The following is a 14989-nucleotide window of genomic DNA, read 5'->3' as shown; positions in this document are numbered from 1 at the left end:
AAAATAAGTTAGGGGAGCATAGAAAATTATGTACGTCTTGGTCTATGAAGTAAAATGATAAGATGCCTTTGAATAAGAACAATAATACTTTCCACAAAGCAGAATTCATAATTTATTCATTGTAAGATATATATATATATCCAGTAGTGCCAACCTTTTTCTCTACAAGAATATGCTACAACGTAAATCATTTACAGTGAGATTAATACACATGTATATGATGCTGTACAATGTACTGAAGTTTGCCATGGAAGAAAACTACTGAATCTAAACCTATGATGGTGAAACCTTTCTAATAGTCATGTAGTCTCTGTCACATGTAACAGTTCAAGTAAACAGGTTTATTATTCACTAAAAACGATGCCTTTTTGGTAAGCCACAAAGTATTTCATGTGGTATGTATGCAAGTATGTATGTACAAATAAAGACAAGGAAAACTTATGAACAATGTTTCCTAAAGACAGGATTTATGAATGAAAATGATTCCCATGCACCAAAATGTTTTGCATATTAAGCAGTATCATGAAATGTGACTGTCAACCTACATGTATTGTCTCAAAACTTTCTTCAGAGTGATGCTGTTGAAGATGGCCATACTTCTAGCCACTGAGCCATATTTGTTTAAAAACATGGAATCCAATAACTTGTATGATCGAGATCTGAAAAACTCAAGAGCACCAAGCCAATATCAATGTGTATTGACTTTTTGCTATGTTAATACATGGGTCACAAAGATGTTGTTGACTGCAGTAAAAGAATAAAACATATCCAACCTGACTGCTGGTACAAATGCGGAAAATAATCTTCCTGGGCTGTACATTATATGCTGCTGTCATCTGTCTGTACTTATCAGGTTAACTGCTAGAGGGCTCTCCTGCTCTGGAAACTCCCTGTCCAGCTGTTGTAGGGGGATGTCCTGAGGAGGTAGCTGGGCTGGTGTGGGCTGCAAAAAATGCATACAAACAGGAATATATATATGATTTCAGCAAGTCATATGCAATGTACAAAGGTATATGATAAACAGTGAAACAAACAATATGCAAGAAAGGCTGCCAAATTTTGATCTCAGTCGCTCACTCACTAACTCACTTTCCACTTTAGCGTTTATTTTTCCCTGTCTTCCAAGGGTTAGTTAGACATGCTTGTACACTGATGCTGAGGCAAAAATTTCCAACAATAATGTCTTGCGGAAATATGGGACTGCTAATTTACTACATGAGACATACCATTCCATGATCTATGTCGAAAAACACAAAGTCAATTATCTGCCACCTCTATATATACTCACCATGTGGTTGGAGAACTGCTCTTCCCTTCCCCTGACCCTCGCCATCCACGTATCCACCAGGAAACCAATGAAACCATGCAGCATGCCTGGAAGAGGATTGACAAGATGTCGTGGTAGGTTAAGGATAATGATACAGTGTCTACAAGTGTTTTCAAGTTCTGTAGTTTATTTTCGGCCAGGCTAAATGTGCATGTACATCATCACATGAATGAGGGTTTCAGGCTATTGTGCCCAGCAGTCACTGGTGGTGCTGAAAAAAGATCTTGAACAGCATCATGTCAGATATCAAATACATCACACTTCTTTGATATGGTGTTACCCTATTACTTGATGTAGTGTTACCCCATTACCTGATGTGGCGAAGATTCCTCCCACAATGCCGCAGAGCCTGATGAGCAGCTGACTGAAGGGCTGTCTCTCCTCTGTGACCTTCACCATGATGGAGGTCAGGTCGTACTTGAAGAAGATCCCTGCAACACCATGGCTCCCGGATCCATGGTCAATCACTCTTTCCTGGGAACAGGACAGAGGAATACTTCATTAACATGAAACTGATCTTAAGTAAGTTTAGCTCACTAAAGAGCTAATTTTCCACTGTTCATGACAGAGAAAACAAACAGAGGCTATGTACACTATTTACAGGTGAAAATTCTGTGGACCTACCCTCTCTGTAACAGCAAACTGTCCGGTGTCAGCCTGTGCCTGTCTGGTGTTCACTCTGGTGGGAACAATCTGGATAAAGTACTGGAACATCTGCATGGCTGGACAGGGAAACATACACATGTCTGCACTGTAGTTGTCTGAGAATAACTTAAGGTGACTTTGAAGGGATATCAACTCATCACTGATTTCAAAGTTAGGTAATTTATGACAGTTTGAGTACAATCACTGGAAAACTTAGACTTGGCTTATACCATTATTTTGAAAGGGGTGTCTGACTTACTGCTTTGAGTGACCTTTTCCTCCCCATCTAAAGGATTGATGATTCCACGAACAGGGTCGCCAAACGACAGGTGGTCAATACGATGGGAAAAGTTGTAGTCTGGACAGGAAAAAAGTCAAGTATGTTAGAGCACTAGAACAAAAACTTATCTTTTCTGCTGAAGAATCAGTACTTCCTGCGTATATGTGACTGTGAGTGATCTTTTATCAATTATGTGCAAAAAGTAATAGTATGTATACGAGCTGCATATTTTGGTGAGCAAATTAGAGTTCGGCTGAGACATAACTGTAGTTACTATGATTAGTATGAAAATGAGACTTAGAAAAGTAACCAAACCAAAGAAGCAATGCTGAAAGAGTATTTGTGCATTTTAAAATTGTTAAGTGGAGAAAATGTTCAGTCAATCATGGAGTGTTACTGAAAGTTAACTGATTCAATTGTGCAATGAGTAACAGCAAGTAGACACATGAGCCACACCTACATGCATTGGTGATACAGTACAGGGAAGTTTGGAACAAGTAGAAGTGAAATACAATGTATCAAACTGTCAAAGAGGTTGTTATTAATGAGAAAAGCTCCCATCAACATGTTGTTTTAATATGTTGTAAATCAGACTAGCAAACTTAATTCTTCAGCCCAGTAAGAAACAATGATTCCACCCTAAGACTAAGATGAAAGAATACAAATATATTAAGGCTTTAGCAAATGGATGAACTAGGATGGACTAGGAGGGGAGGGGTTAGACTTGAATGTTTACAGTAGAAAAATAGGCTAAACACTGTAGAGGTAATGCACAGTGTTTCTAACAAAACGAAATGTCATAACTTTTAATTAAATTTACTACTTCCCTCTACAAAATATATTCTACATATAGATCTCCATTATTAATACCACACTAATACACTGTAGAGTAAGTTTGCAAATACACATGTAGTACCAGCATCACTTGAATCCAAAGTTACTGTACAATTTTAAACAATGCATCTGACTCAAAGATTTTTAAATAAATTTGTCAAAGGATACTATGGTTAGGACATGATCCATAATATGAGAAATTTTCAAAATGACAGTTCCGCAAGGTTCCACAAAACAATAGTAAAAAAATGAAAATAGAGATGTGACTACAGGTAAGAATTAAGCAGGGAAGCTTGTGATGTGGCTAGCTCTAATCCTGTCTGTTTAGTGTATGATCATTTTGACTAAGAGCCTGCACTTTGATTAAAAATAGAAATTCCTTCTACCCATACATAAAACACAGTGAATGCTGGAAGTCTAACCCAAGAAATGACTATCCCTTTAGTTATCTATCCTACCACCAGAAAAATAAATCCAACATCCCCAGATTAGAATGACTCAGTCCCAAACACCACAGAACCGCATGGTAGTGGCTTCTACCACTGAGTGCAGATAGGGGTGGACAGCTGACTTACGTTGCTCCTCTGATGTAATGACTACCAGCATATTTCCAGACGGAGACTTGTAGACTACATGTAGTAACGTTTTGGAGGGTTGGTGGGTGGACCATGCATAGAGAGAAAAACACATTTGTCCTACATTTATATCATATTGTCTGCATATACAATCAAATCACACTCAATACCTATTAGCCCTATTTGTAGTGCATGGTAACATACTAGCTACATTGTATGCAGTACCAATATGAACATTAAAAAAACTCAATAACAGAATGACAAAAAAGTGCATTTAAAAAGCCTTCCCAGAAAACTGTAGAAACTTCATATCATATTGACATGCTTCCAAGCATTAGTGATGCAGCATCTCAAGCTGCAAAGTACTCAGTGCTTTTTATAACATTGCTGTGTATGAACCATGCATTCTTCAGTTACAGACAGTGGTTGGTCTCAATAAAGCAGATGAAAAGACATATACACATTGCTGCAAAATGTGGCAGGAGACAATGTTCTTAAAAAGATAAAGATTTATCATGACATAAGCACAAAAATCTGATAATCTTCATGTTCCATCAGTGTTTTTCAGATAAGTGTCCATGCCATGACTGACATGTTTCTCCCCATCATGAACTTAAGGTATTCCACAGTACATGTGTTAGTGCTCTTTTCAATAATGCAATTCATTGTACAAACCCTGAATGACAGCTCAGCACACAGTATTTACTCCACTCACATGAGCTTTGAATATAACTGCTCATAGTGTTGACAAGTGAAATCAACATAGTCTCTGTTTGTCAGCCATTTGGAAGAATTTTTACAAGTTTCAAAATGTTTCAACAACATCACATGGGCAGAAACACCTAGTTTTTTCTCTCATGGAGGGATATAAACTTCAATCCCGGTGATTGGCCCAGTAAATGTGATTCTGTGCTGACCTTTAGTGTTGATGCCGGCAGACAGATGAGCGTGCCCCCGTGGATGTGGAATGGACCGACCCGCTGTGATGTGGAAGTTCCCTGCCACCTGTACAGGGGGAAGAGGACAGGTGTAACTAACTGTGTAACATACTAGTGACTGTATACTGTAGTTCCCAACTTATGGGTAGTCAGTTGATAAAGTGGGAGGGGGGCAATGCAGATGTTCTACAGGAATGGGTGAGCGCCAATTACTGGCTGGTAACTAACAAGCCATTTCTGTATTTGATTTCTTACTGATATCTTAAGGTGTACAATGTACATAACAATGTACATGTAGTTTCAATTTGCATGAAAAGCTCTATGTAGTATTTCTAAATGGAGACGACAGACTCAAATAACTGCCTGTGTACAGAGAGATACATGTAGTTGGAAAAAACACAAATATCAAAGCTAACCTTGTTGACTTCTATTGTTCCATGGAACCTACAGGCATTAGCTTCTGGCTTGTTTCTCTGGTGTCCTGAACTGGAAAACAACAATGTTTTGTTAACAGTAACATTTGGATATGATTCAAATGATGAAATGCATTTTTATGTAATCATAGTTTTACATTCTGTCAGTGAACATAATATAACAGATAGCAAAATTTGTAAATGGTAAGAAGAAATTGCCCTGTAACAATTCTGTATACCATATGACAGTTCTGTTTTTGCAGGTGCCCCCTACATCATCTCACCTGACAGGTGCAGCTGTAGGTTTACTGCTGAAACCTGTTTTAAACAGCAGGTGCTGAAGAGCCTTTTCCTTATCCAGACTGCTTTTCACTGTTTGCACCATCCTGAAACAACAAAGCAAGCGAGGTAAGCAAGCTGTACATTCCTAAGTGGTCGAGTCTGTCAGTATGTATTTCTGTGGTATTCTGGATAGACTTATTCCTAGATTGGTTGTGAAAAAGGGGAATTTTGGACTTCACAGGAATTGATAAAAACTTTTCTCACCTTTGCCATCGCTTCTGCTGTGGTGTCATGTCAAAAAACACCTGTGAGTGGACAGAGAATTTAAATCAGTCTGAAACATCTTGGCAAGAACAATACACACAATGCAATTGCCCATATTACACTGTATAAAAGATATTGCTCTATGACATGAATAAAACAATGCCACTGTATGCTTTAACACAAGAGACGTTTTTGAAGTTTTTCTGTCTTTATTTTACAAGCAATGAATGTGAAGAAACTGCAAGAAGCAATGTTTTCTTTTGACCTGCATTTGATTTAGCTAGCTTATGTTTCTTGTTTTCAATGGTAAGTCCAGAGAGACATTTTACATTAGCACCACAGCACTTCAAATTATAAAATGTACTCACACTGTCCTCCTTAATGGATCCCTGAGTACTGATACTGTTTCCTGTCAGGTCCAGAACATCAGCTCCTAAAGCTGCATGGGATAACAGAATTAATTATACTAAAGAAATTATGCAGTATGTACATGTACCAAGGATGTTTTGTGTCCTTGCATGTATGTAACATGGTCCAGCAGCTATCTATAAACTTGCTGCTATTTTCTATTCTTTCTATTCGAAAAACACATAAGAGCAGGAATGCTGCATACTTACATTCACATTTCATGGCTACTGTGACATCTAGGTTGATCTTCAGTTTGCTGTAAAGGGCAAAAAAGAAAACTGTGCTGTAATTCACTTAATATGGCTGCTGGGTATTCTTTTATCATCATAATTGCTTTGATGTGAATGAAAAGTCTCTATAGAACGTTGTTTCTGACCTTTCCAGCTCTGTGTCCACGTTGTACTCATACTTCATGTTGGTCTCGCTGTAGTAGATCAGTTCAGAAATCACCAGGATTGCGATTAACACGAAACTCAGGATGGACACTGGGGGAGGAATTCAAACCTCATTATCCATAACAAAACATGTCACTGTGCATACATGTAACATTAGCATACATTTGCAAATTGCTGGACAGGTGTGTGGGGGTTGGGCTTCCACCCCAACCCCACTAGGATTTTTTTTGAACAGCCTAATTGGGAATTCATTTATTCAATAATACATTCAAATTAAAAAGTTTGATCAAGGACGTTTTACAGAATGTCCTTGGCTTGATGAATTAAAATATGCATTTTTTGTGATAATTAATTTTATCTTGTCCCCTTCCCCATATGATTTTCCAAAATCACAAGACTGAGTCGAAGTAGGTTATTTACAGTAAAACAACTGTAAGTGTAAGACAACATGGCCGTCATGACGTTGTTCTACACGAGTGGCTGAACAAGTTTCCCCTCCTCCTCCTTTCTTCACCCCAAGCCCCCCTCCCCCTTCACCACTGACCTGTGGCCCCACTAGTGCTGGTCTGCACGTAGCTCTCCGGGATCTTGGGGAAGGCGTCCATCTCCTTCACAACCTTCAGCGTCTGTTTCCTGTTCAGCCGCCTCATCTTGGGGCCGTGAGTTCAGCAGGTAAACTCTGTAACCTGGCAGCTGTTTTGTGTGCAACGTGGCTCACAACTCCGACTACTACACACCAGCTGGTAGATGTGCGATCACTTCCGGGTACACTAACGGGCTATTTCTCAACTTTAGTGACTGAAAAACTGTCTGTCAGGGCCTGACCATGGCAGGAATGTGATATGGTAACTTCTGGGGTTGGGTGTTTTTCCTGAAGTACCTACTTGAGGTCCGAAACTATTTTGGCCTTTCCGACTCTCCACGCTTGATGGCACCCAAGATGGCAGTGTTTGCCCCGTTGCATTGTGGTATTTTTGCTGCAGTGCTCGAGAAGATCGCCAGAGTGCGCTGTTGTATTGTCAAAGTTTGAGGAACCCACTCCAACAGGTCAACCGAATGTCACGTTTAACGTTATCCTTGTATGTCATCATATTTACAGCAAACATACAACGTGTTCCCTTGTAATGCGTACCCTCGTCAGTAAAATTACCATCGGCTCTCAAACTGTTCTGGACCTCAGCCAGGGTGAAAGATTACTTTTCACTGCGTATTACGCGCCTTTGTAGCTTGACAAGGAAGTATAAAAACACGATGCTTTCAGAGTTGATGCTTACACAGGAAAACAAATCTATTAACAAGTTACAAACACTAAAAAAAACGTGAAGCACCTAAAGAAAGATGAATTATGTCTGAACTCTGATCATGAACTCGAAGACATTACATCTACTAGGTCTTTGATCGATTATGGTTTATTGTGGTTTATGAAATAAATTATTCTATAACAATAGCTAAGACATAATAACGAACGTTTTTACACAAAAAATGCAAGATAGAGTAACAATACACAAGCCTCATAATTTGCTTGTTTGTTGTGTACTTCTTACTCGATACATATTGGCTATGATTAAGGCAAATTGCACACTAGAAAACCTTTCGAATTCGTTCCATTGTTTTCGTTGCAACTTTCTTCAATAATAGAAAAACTCTCCTTCAATACTTTCGAAAGTCCATGATGAGTCTGTAGACACTTCTTCTGCTGCTCTATAGTCAACAGCTATTCATTTCTAAATATTTTACGTCTATTCCATTGAGAGAAACCATTTTTTGGAATCACTAATCATGGCGTTGTCCTCTCGTTACAGTTTCCGACTATTCCATAACATTGTTTGATGGCTTCTTGGCAGCTGTCGTAATACCCATAAGGCCTTGCCACGATCTTCTCCATCCGCTCCAGACAGCGCTCCAGAACCGGAAGTGAGGACTCCACCTCTCCCGTCACAACAACCCCCACCTACAGGTATATGAGATTACATTATTCCGGATTTACAAATATGACTCACAAAGAAGGTCTGTAAGAATAGAGAGAGACGACCAATGCCCAGGTTGCGTGATTCATATGTGACTAGTACGTGTTTTTTTAACAGACTGGTGATAGAAAATATCACTGTCAACTTGGTAAGCTTGGTACATGAATTTCGAGACCATATCAGCATTATGCCCATTCTATTGCGAGCATGCGCAAAAAATAGAAAATCGTTTGCTTACCTTAGTAAACACGTCATCAACGATAGTGTCAAGCTCCGTTCTTAATGCCTGCAGTTCTTGGTCCTCTCCACAGGCAGCGCACTTCACTTTGTTGACGTCTTTATCCTCAGATCCCGGCAGCACAGAGAAGCACTGTCTGCACCTGTGACAGAGGAGAAAAAGTAATGACCAAGAGCACATGCCATATAGTACATGTATGTACATATGTGAGGAAATGAAATGGAAGGGTCATATGCGCATAGTGCCGAAAGAGTTGATGATAGTACGATGTATCTGGTATTGTTTCTGACAGTATGCGAATGACAAATGTAAAGAGAGCTTCTATGACTTTTCCAAAATGAACTTGTGTTTTGTTTTGTTTTGGTTTATGTAAAAAAAACAAATGTCGTTTATCCCAAAGTGTCCGCGTACTTGAGTTTGGGCAGCTTGTTCCGCCGCTGCAGGTCCTGCACCATGTCGTAAAACAGCGGCCAGTTCTCCGCGCACGGCTGGCAACTGTGGAAAGTTGGCGGGTTTTAGTTTGGGATGGAATGAGAAATGTTCCTCGAGCTCATAGCAGCCTTGTTGGCATTATGGAATCTTCATTATGGACCTTGAAACGTAACACAATATGATTACATTCATCTGAAAGGTATTTCAGTACAACGGACAGCACGAACTGCAGTACAGATACATCAACCGTACGCTACAGTTTTCCTGTCTTCCAAAAAAGATATAGTCGCGTAAAGCATCGGTGCAGTTTTAATTTACAATATAACATCGGTGCAGTTGCTAACGGTTCGGTATGAAAACTGGCAAACGCTTTAAAAGCGATTGTATAAATATAAGTAGGGTAGGCATATACAAATCACCTGCATTTGAAGAAATACTGCCCTGCAAGCTTGTACTGCCTCTCCATACGGGACTGAGTGGTATACAGCACGCTGTAGTTCAGGGTTATCTACGTACAGAAAAAAGGCATGTATTGCAATTAGGTGGCATATACCGCTATCTGGTAGCGTGTTAAGTTCTATTACCGTTTAAAACTCGTAGATTTATTTCAATTATTTTGATACTATGTTGCTTACCAAATTTAACGTTTCTTTTCAACCCTATATGTTTGTACAAATTTCTCATGCTGCACTAGGCCATTTAACATTAATACTTCGCACGCAATTAAACGTATTCCAAGCCCCCATCACAATTGGTATTTCCGTCTAACTGCCTTGTCCCCCCGGGTACCCACCTCTTCCCCTTTACCGACAGGTTTGATGGCCCGCGCGACCAGCACATCCCCGTAGAAGTTCCTGTTGATGACAGGGTCGCAGGAGTGGTTGAACATCCCCAGCATGGTGCAGTGGAGGGCGGACGCCACCTCCAGGTACCGGCACCGGTCTGGATCCCCTCGGTAGAACTCGAACTCAGAAACCTGCAGCAGTCATATGGTACGAGATCATCATAAATTAATACCAATGGCTGTCGTCGTAATGTATTGATAATGGAGGCGCCAACAACAACAACTACCGTTTCTAAAAATTTTAGGTTATTTTGTGTTTGAATCTGCCAGAAATTAAGATTTTCCTCCAGAGAAGTTTCTTACCTCATGTGCGTTACAAGGTATCATCTGCAGGTGTCTCAGCAGATGAGAAGCTATAAGTAACTGGTCTTCTTCAGACACGTCCTCCCCGGGGACCTGGAAGAACCCGCCGTTCTGTAAGATCCTCAGCAGGAAGACCGCCATGACCGTCCTCCGGAACAAGTCACTCGGCTTACGTTCTGCAGAATGGTTCTCCAGGTGGTAAACACTGTTATAGTCGTTTGTATACACTCCCTCGGCATTCAAACCTGGAAAATCTTCGTATTGTAAGTCTGCATTGCTTTCAGATTTTCTCTCTTGGGCGTCTTTTCCTGCCTCCTTTTCTTTTCTCGCAGTTTTCTCTTCCAATACCTTGTCAAAGTCTTGAAGAGAGCGGAATCCCGTCTTGTTGACGAGTCTTAAGGCCAAGTGGCCCATCCCGCCTACCCCACCGGAATGGATGAGTCCCAGGTACCGACACTCCACACGGTGGTACTGTGCCCAGGCCAGGTCTCCGCACTCCCGGCTGCAGTATCTGGCCGTGCTGCACTGGTGACAGGGGAGCGAGGCCGACACCCTTCTATAATCGTAGGAAGACAATACATGATTACACCACGCATCATTGATATGGATTCAATGTTAAAAGCATGACCATCTCCGACTCTGATAACAGGTACCTGGGTACAACGGCGCTAATTGATCGCGACTTCGCATAGTGCGGCATGGATAGCGACTTATCTATCAAACTGAGATAAGCGGCGCTCTCATCTTCAAGCGGATGTTGGAACTGAAAATCGTTAACTTTTCTTAAAGGTTTCTTAGGAGTAGATGACTGTCAGAAAAAATGACCGGTCAGAAAACTTGGCATCTGCTTGGAGATGAAGGTGCGCCACCTAGTACCTGCAGCAGTAATCGCAGTGCGTGTCGCTCTGCTCCGGTAAGACGACTGATCCGTACGGCCTCTCCACGATCAACACGTCCCCGACATGGATGTCCTGAGCGGCCACGGCGTGACGACCCCTCTGTTCGTTCTGCCTGTAGGTATGACGACAGCTGCATTTTAGAACAATATTGATCTCTGGTACATATCATACAATAGCTTTTTCGTGGGCACCTCATGATTAACGAACAAACTTGAGTGCAAAGATTTCAGACTTTTGGGAAGTACGATCGGCTATCCAAAACAATACTTTCATACCTAGACGCAATAAAAGGAATCGAAAAAATATCTTAATTTCTCTCGTACGAAATATTCTCCTCACCTTATTTCCACCGCAGTAGAGAGGGAAGGAAACGTGTTGTTTGTCCCATAACTCACAGAAGGGATATTAGTGATGGAGACAGTAGATGTCTCAGACGATGGCGATCTCTGTAGTTCTGCTATTTGTTTATCAACCGTCGCTTTCCACGATTTCCGCTTCTTGCTGTTGAGCTGAGACTTCGTCACGTGTTCCTTAGCTGTTACAAAACTCTGGAGGGCTTCTTGATCTCTTCCAAGATTCCAAAGACACCGTCCTTTTCTTTCGTGCAACTTGTATTTCAACTCCTCTGGGTAGCCATGGCGCAGGGCAAGGTCAATGTCATTCAAGCTGAGATCGTATTTCCCAAGACTGAACAGCACAGCTGACCTGTTGGCTAAAGCAAGGGAAAATTCATTTCTATCATCCGCCGTGACCTCATGTTTGTCACACTGAGCGCGCTCCTGGCTGTTCCCGTTCATATCACCGTGATCGTGCGAATGATTGACTTGTGGATCAAACGGTGCCCTGAGCACGCTTTCGTTGTACATCTGTAAAGCCGACTCGTAGTCCTTTTGACCAAACATCTTGTTGCCGAATTCCCGAAGCTTTGTTGCCTCCATGCCAGACTTGCCCTTGAACATGGGTTTGACCCTGATGTAGTCGTGAACGCTGGGGATGCTCAGGGCGTACGAGACTCGTTGCTGATTGGTCGAAAGCTGCAGAAAGTCTGACGACATTTCCTGTGTAGACCGCTGGAGATCTCCACATATCCGGTCGAAGAGGGCTTGGAAGTACGCCATTTCTGCACAAAGGATATAAAAAGTGGTTAGCTTTTGGAAATAGTACATCGTTGGGTCGATCCTCTACACTTCTCTTCCTTACAGTGAGAGTGACTAGACAAGAGTTAATGATATAACTGTGTTGGCAGTTCACCAGAAAGCACCCTCACCATGAAGTGCATGTGCTGCTTTCGTCATCGCTTTTGACGATGTAAAGTTGATGCATGTAACGTTACTTGTACTACCAACCACTGAGATTGAAGATTGTCCTCCATAAGGTGCCGCCCGCACAAAGATGACCAGACCTACAAGAGGGCGTGGTTAGCTAACACTGTGGACCATCATGTTACACCTGACAGCGTGCGTAAACCCAGGAGCCAGCTCACATGACAGGCACTCACTGACCCGTCAAACAACAGTCAATAAATACGAGCTCTTCGGTCAACTAACCAACACCTAGAGACTTCTGACAAAAACTAGGGCAAGCAGTGCATCCACGATAGGTGAAAAGGAAAAATGTCATTTAATCCAATTTTTACATCTCGTACTAGACTGGCTACCATGGAGTTACGCATATGGATTTGTAACTGCCGTTTAAAGAGATGATCCATAAGTTAACATGAATAGCACAGCTCGAGAGTCTAGCTAACACCAGGCATGAACAAATTTGGACTGTCCCCTGTGCTGTAGTCTGGACATGCTATCCCCATGACCGACCTTGTACACGTGTCTTTCGTACCTATCTAACGTTACATGTAGTATGTTGTCTTGGGGCTATGGGAAAACGGGACTACAGTCGTTGAACAGTCAATATCAAAGAAGCTATGTTTCCTATCATTCACAACTTCGTGTCTAGCTCGCACCCAAGGCAACGTGATAGATTTCACGTGACATCGAGGTCAGAGATTACGGGCGGAATTCCACAGATAGCTCTGGGAATGTGATGACTAAACCAAGCTAGGCACTGCTCAGTATATATTGTAATGTCTCACAGTGCATGCATGGATGCCAAGTGACAACAGAATGACACCTACCTTGTTTTTGTGTACTCTGGAATGACTAGGATACAGTATTTTATCTGCAGAACAGTTATGTAGGCTTCTGTTCCGACGCAGTTTCTCGTACACCATGCGTGCTCAATCAAAGCTGGGCGGCAACTGTCGTCTGTCAAGAGGGTGTGTATGGAGCTTTCTGCAATGCGATTACAAGAGCTCATCGATTCCTATTCAGAGTTGTACAATGTTTAGAATGAGCAGAACAGTTCATATCTAACACATGAAAGAAAAGACTCATAGATCTGGGAGGATGTGAGATCTTTTTAGCTGTACAACATCGTATTTGATGTGTCTCATTGTCCTGGAATACCCTAATCTGCCCTCAGAGGATATTCTCGCCCTACCATTTTTGGCCGAAGACTGAAAACAAGCCTCCGTGCCTGACATGCCTGCACGCAAGTGGACAAAACAACAACTGGCGACTGTTGGTTCAGACGTGACAGAAGCCACCCCTCGCTTCGGGCATGCAGAAGGGAACAACGTATTTCACATCAAAGGATCATTTAGGATTTTAGACCAGTGTTGCTGTTTTTTTTATACCACAGATTCACCTACCAGAAAAGAGAGAAATTAGGAAAACCAAGAAGGTTAAAAAAATTGATTTTAAACCTCCTTGGGAAAACCATGGAGGATCATGGAGCTATCAGGAAACCAATTAATTTTCATCTTTTTTTTTCCAACAGAAAAAGCGAACCCTGATATGAAGCTTACCAGAATCGTGACGTGTAAAACCATATTTGCTTTGATAACTTCTCGAGTTTGCTAACGTGAGAAATCCTGAGCGGATGGGGATCCGGTGTTTGCTTTGCATTTAGTTTCGGGAAACATGAGCCTCCCTCTGGGACGACGATTGCGTAATTACTTAAGACTCTACCATTCACAAAAAAGGGTTGTATCCCGAACTGCCTTTTGAAAGAAAGATCGTCTATTTCTACAAAATATATGTAACGTTACAATTATACCTCTGAGTATAATGACTGTTAACACATACTGGTAGTCCTTCTTTTACACTGCACCATTCGATTACAATTGTTTAAAAAAGCAAAGTACCCCCTTATTCGTAGTCGTGTAGTCCAACATGGTGGTCTTTTGGTCTATGTTGAGGTATCGCAGGTCGTTATTTACGGCGGTCAGCCACGGTGAAGAGCCACGCTGCCATTGGTCAGCTATGTAGGATGGTTCAGTGCGGTGTAGAATGGTGCCATTCTATTGGTTAACTTAGTTGAACGACGGAAACACTGTAGTTTCACCCATAGGTGACCTCGGCGATTTGTGCTGTCGGTTGTCCGGCTTTTAAGCCAGCTATACCTCGAAAGACCAGCGATACCTCCTTGTACAAGTAATATATGTACGGATGTTAGGTCTGGGGACAAGGTAAGACACTGTACAGGTTCGGCTCTTAGGTGTAGGGACAAGGAAAGAGCAGATTATTAAAAGTTGTCCAAGCCGGGTAGAAGCTCTGCTCTAGTTTCGGCCGCTCTTCATGCTTCAATTGACTGTACAGGAAATGTATGCACGCACGTCTCTTAGGTCTACGAACCTGGTAAGGCACCGTACATGTGATATATGCACTTCTCTTAGATCTAGGGACCAGGTAAGGCACCTACAGGTAATATATGCATCTAGGGACCAAGTAAGGCACCGTACAGGTAATATATGCACGTCTCTTAGGTCTAGGGACCAGTTAAGGCACCGTACAGGTAATATATGCACGTCTCTTAGGTCTACGGACCAGGTAAGGCACCGTACAGGTAATATATGCACGTCTCTTAGGTCTAGGAATCAGGTAAGGC

General features: G+C 41.7%; 2 protein-coding genes across 3 annotated transcripts; both read right to left on the bottom strand.

Annotated features, from left to right (window-relative positions):
- Positions 1 to 88: 88 nt before the first annotated feature.
- LOC109475640 (endoplasmic reticulum-Golgi intermediate compartment protein 2-like) lies at positions 89 to 7346 on the bottom strand. Of its 2 annotated transcripts, XM_019776381.1 has the most exons (14): positions 6906 to 7346; positions 6343 to 6451; positions 6176 to 6222; positions 5927 to 5997; positions 5559 to 5599; positions 5297 to 5398; positions 5016 to 5085; positions 4579 to 4666; positions 3662 to 3715; positions 2232 to 2330; positions 1952 to 2049; positions 1639 to 1801; positions 1289 to 1374; positions 89 to 943 (listed from the first exon to the last, which is right to left on the bottom strand). In XM_019776381.1, the coding sequence occupies exons 1-14, from the start codon at positions 7009 to 7011 to the stop codon at positions 833 to 835; spliced, it is 1245 nt and encodes a 414-aa protein (XP_019631940.1). In that variant the 5' UTR covers positions 7012 to 7346; the 3' UTR covers positions 89 to 832. The 2 variants fall into 2 exon arrangements, with proteins under 2 accessions (XP_019631940.1, XP_019631941.1); XM_019776382.1 differs by lacking the exon at positions 3662 to 3715.
- A 408-nt stretch (positions 7347 to 7754) lies between these two features.
- On the bottom strand, positions 7755 to 13703 carry LOC109475627 (SET and MYND domain-containing protein 4-like). Its single transcript, XM_019776364.1, has 9 exons — positions 13176 to 13703; positions 11384 to 12164; positions 11022 to 11156; positions 10146 to 10701; positions 9792 to 9974; positions 9418 to 9506; positions 8978 to 9061; positions 8567 to 8708; positions 7755 to 8312 (listed from the first exon to the last, which is right to left on the bottom strand). Exons 2-9 carry the CDS (start codon positions 12160 to 12162, stop codon positions 8139 to 8141), a joined length of 2142 nt encoding a protein of 713 aa, XP_019631923.1. The 5' UTR covers positions 12163 to 12164; positions 13176 to 13703; the 3' UTR covers positions 7755 to 8138.
- Between the last annotated feature and the right edge of the window lie 1286 nt (positions 13704 to 14989).

Source organism: Branchiostoma belcheri, unplaced genomic scaffold, assembly GCF_001625305.1.
Source record: "Branchiostoma belcheri isolate BF01 breed outbred unplaced genomic scaffold, Haploidv18h27 scaffold34, whole genome shotgun sequence".
In the NCBI taxonomy this organism is placed as follows: domain Eukaryota; kingdom Metazoa; phylum Chordata; class Leptocardii; order Amphioxiformes; family Branchiostomatidae; genus Branchiostoma; species Branchiostoma belcheri.
The sequence above is the reverse complement of the archived record's forward strand: the minus strand, read 5'-3'. Positions and strand labels throughout refer to the sequence as shown.

Bases quoted from the DNA above. Each gene is read 5' to 3' on its own strand.
- LOC109475640 (XM_019776381.1), bottom strand. From the start codon at position 7,011: ATGAGGCGGCTGAACAGGAAACAGACGCTGAAGGTTGTGAAGGAGATG. The intron at 5,998-6,175 runs GTAAGTATGCAG...TATCCCATGCAG, and splicing joins AGTAGCCATGAAATGTGAAT to CTTTAGGAGCTGATGTTCTG. The intron at 5,399-5,558 runs GTGAGAAAAGTT...TTGTTGTTTCAG, and splicing joins CAGCAGAAGCGATGGCAAAG to GATGGTGCAAACAGTGAAAA.
- LOC109475627 (XM_019776364.1), bottom strand. From the start codon at position 12,162: ATGGCGTACTTCCAAGCCCTCTTCGACCGGATATGTGGAGATCTCCAG. The intron at 9,507-9,791 runs GTGGGTACCCGG...TTCTGTACGTAG, and splicing joins CTGTCGGTAAAGGGGAAGAG to ATAACCCTGAACTACAGCGT. The intron at 8,313-8,566 runs GTAAGCAAACGA...ATATACCTGTAG, and splicing joins TTGATGACGTGTTTACTAAG to GTGGGGGTTGTTGTGACGGG.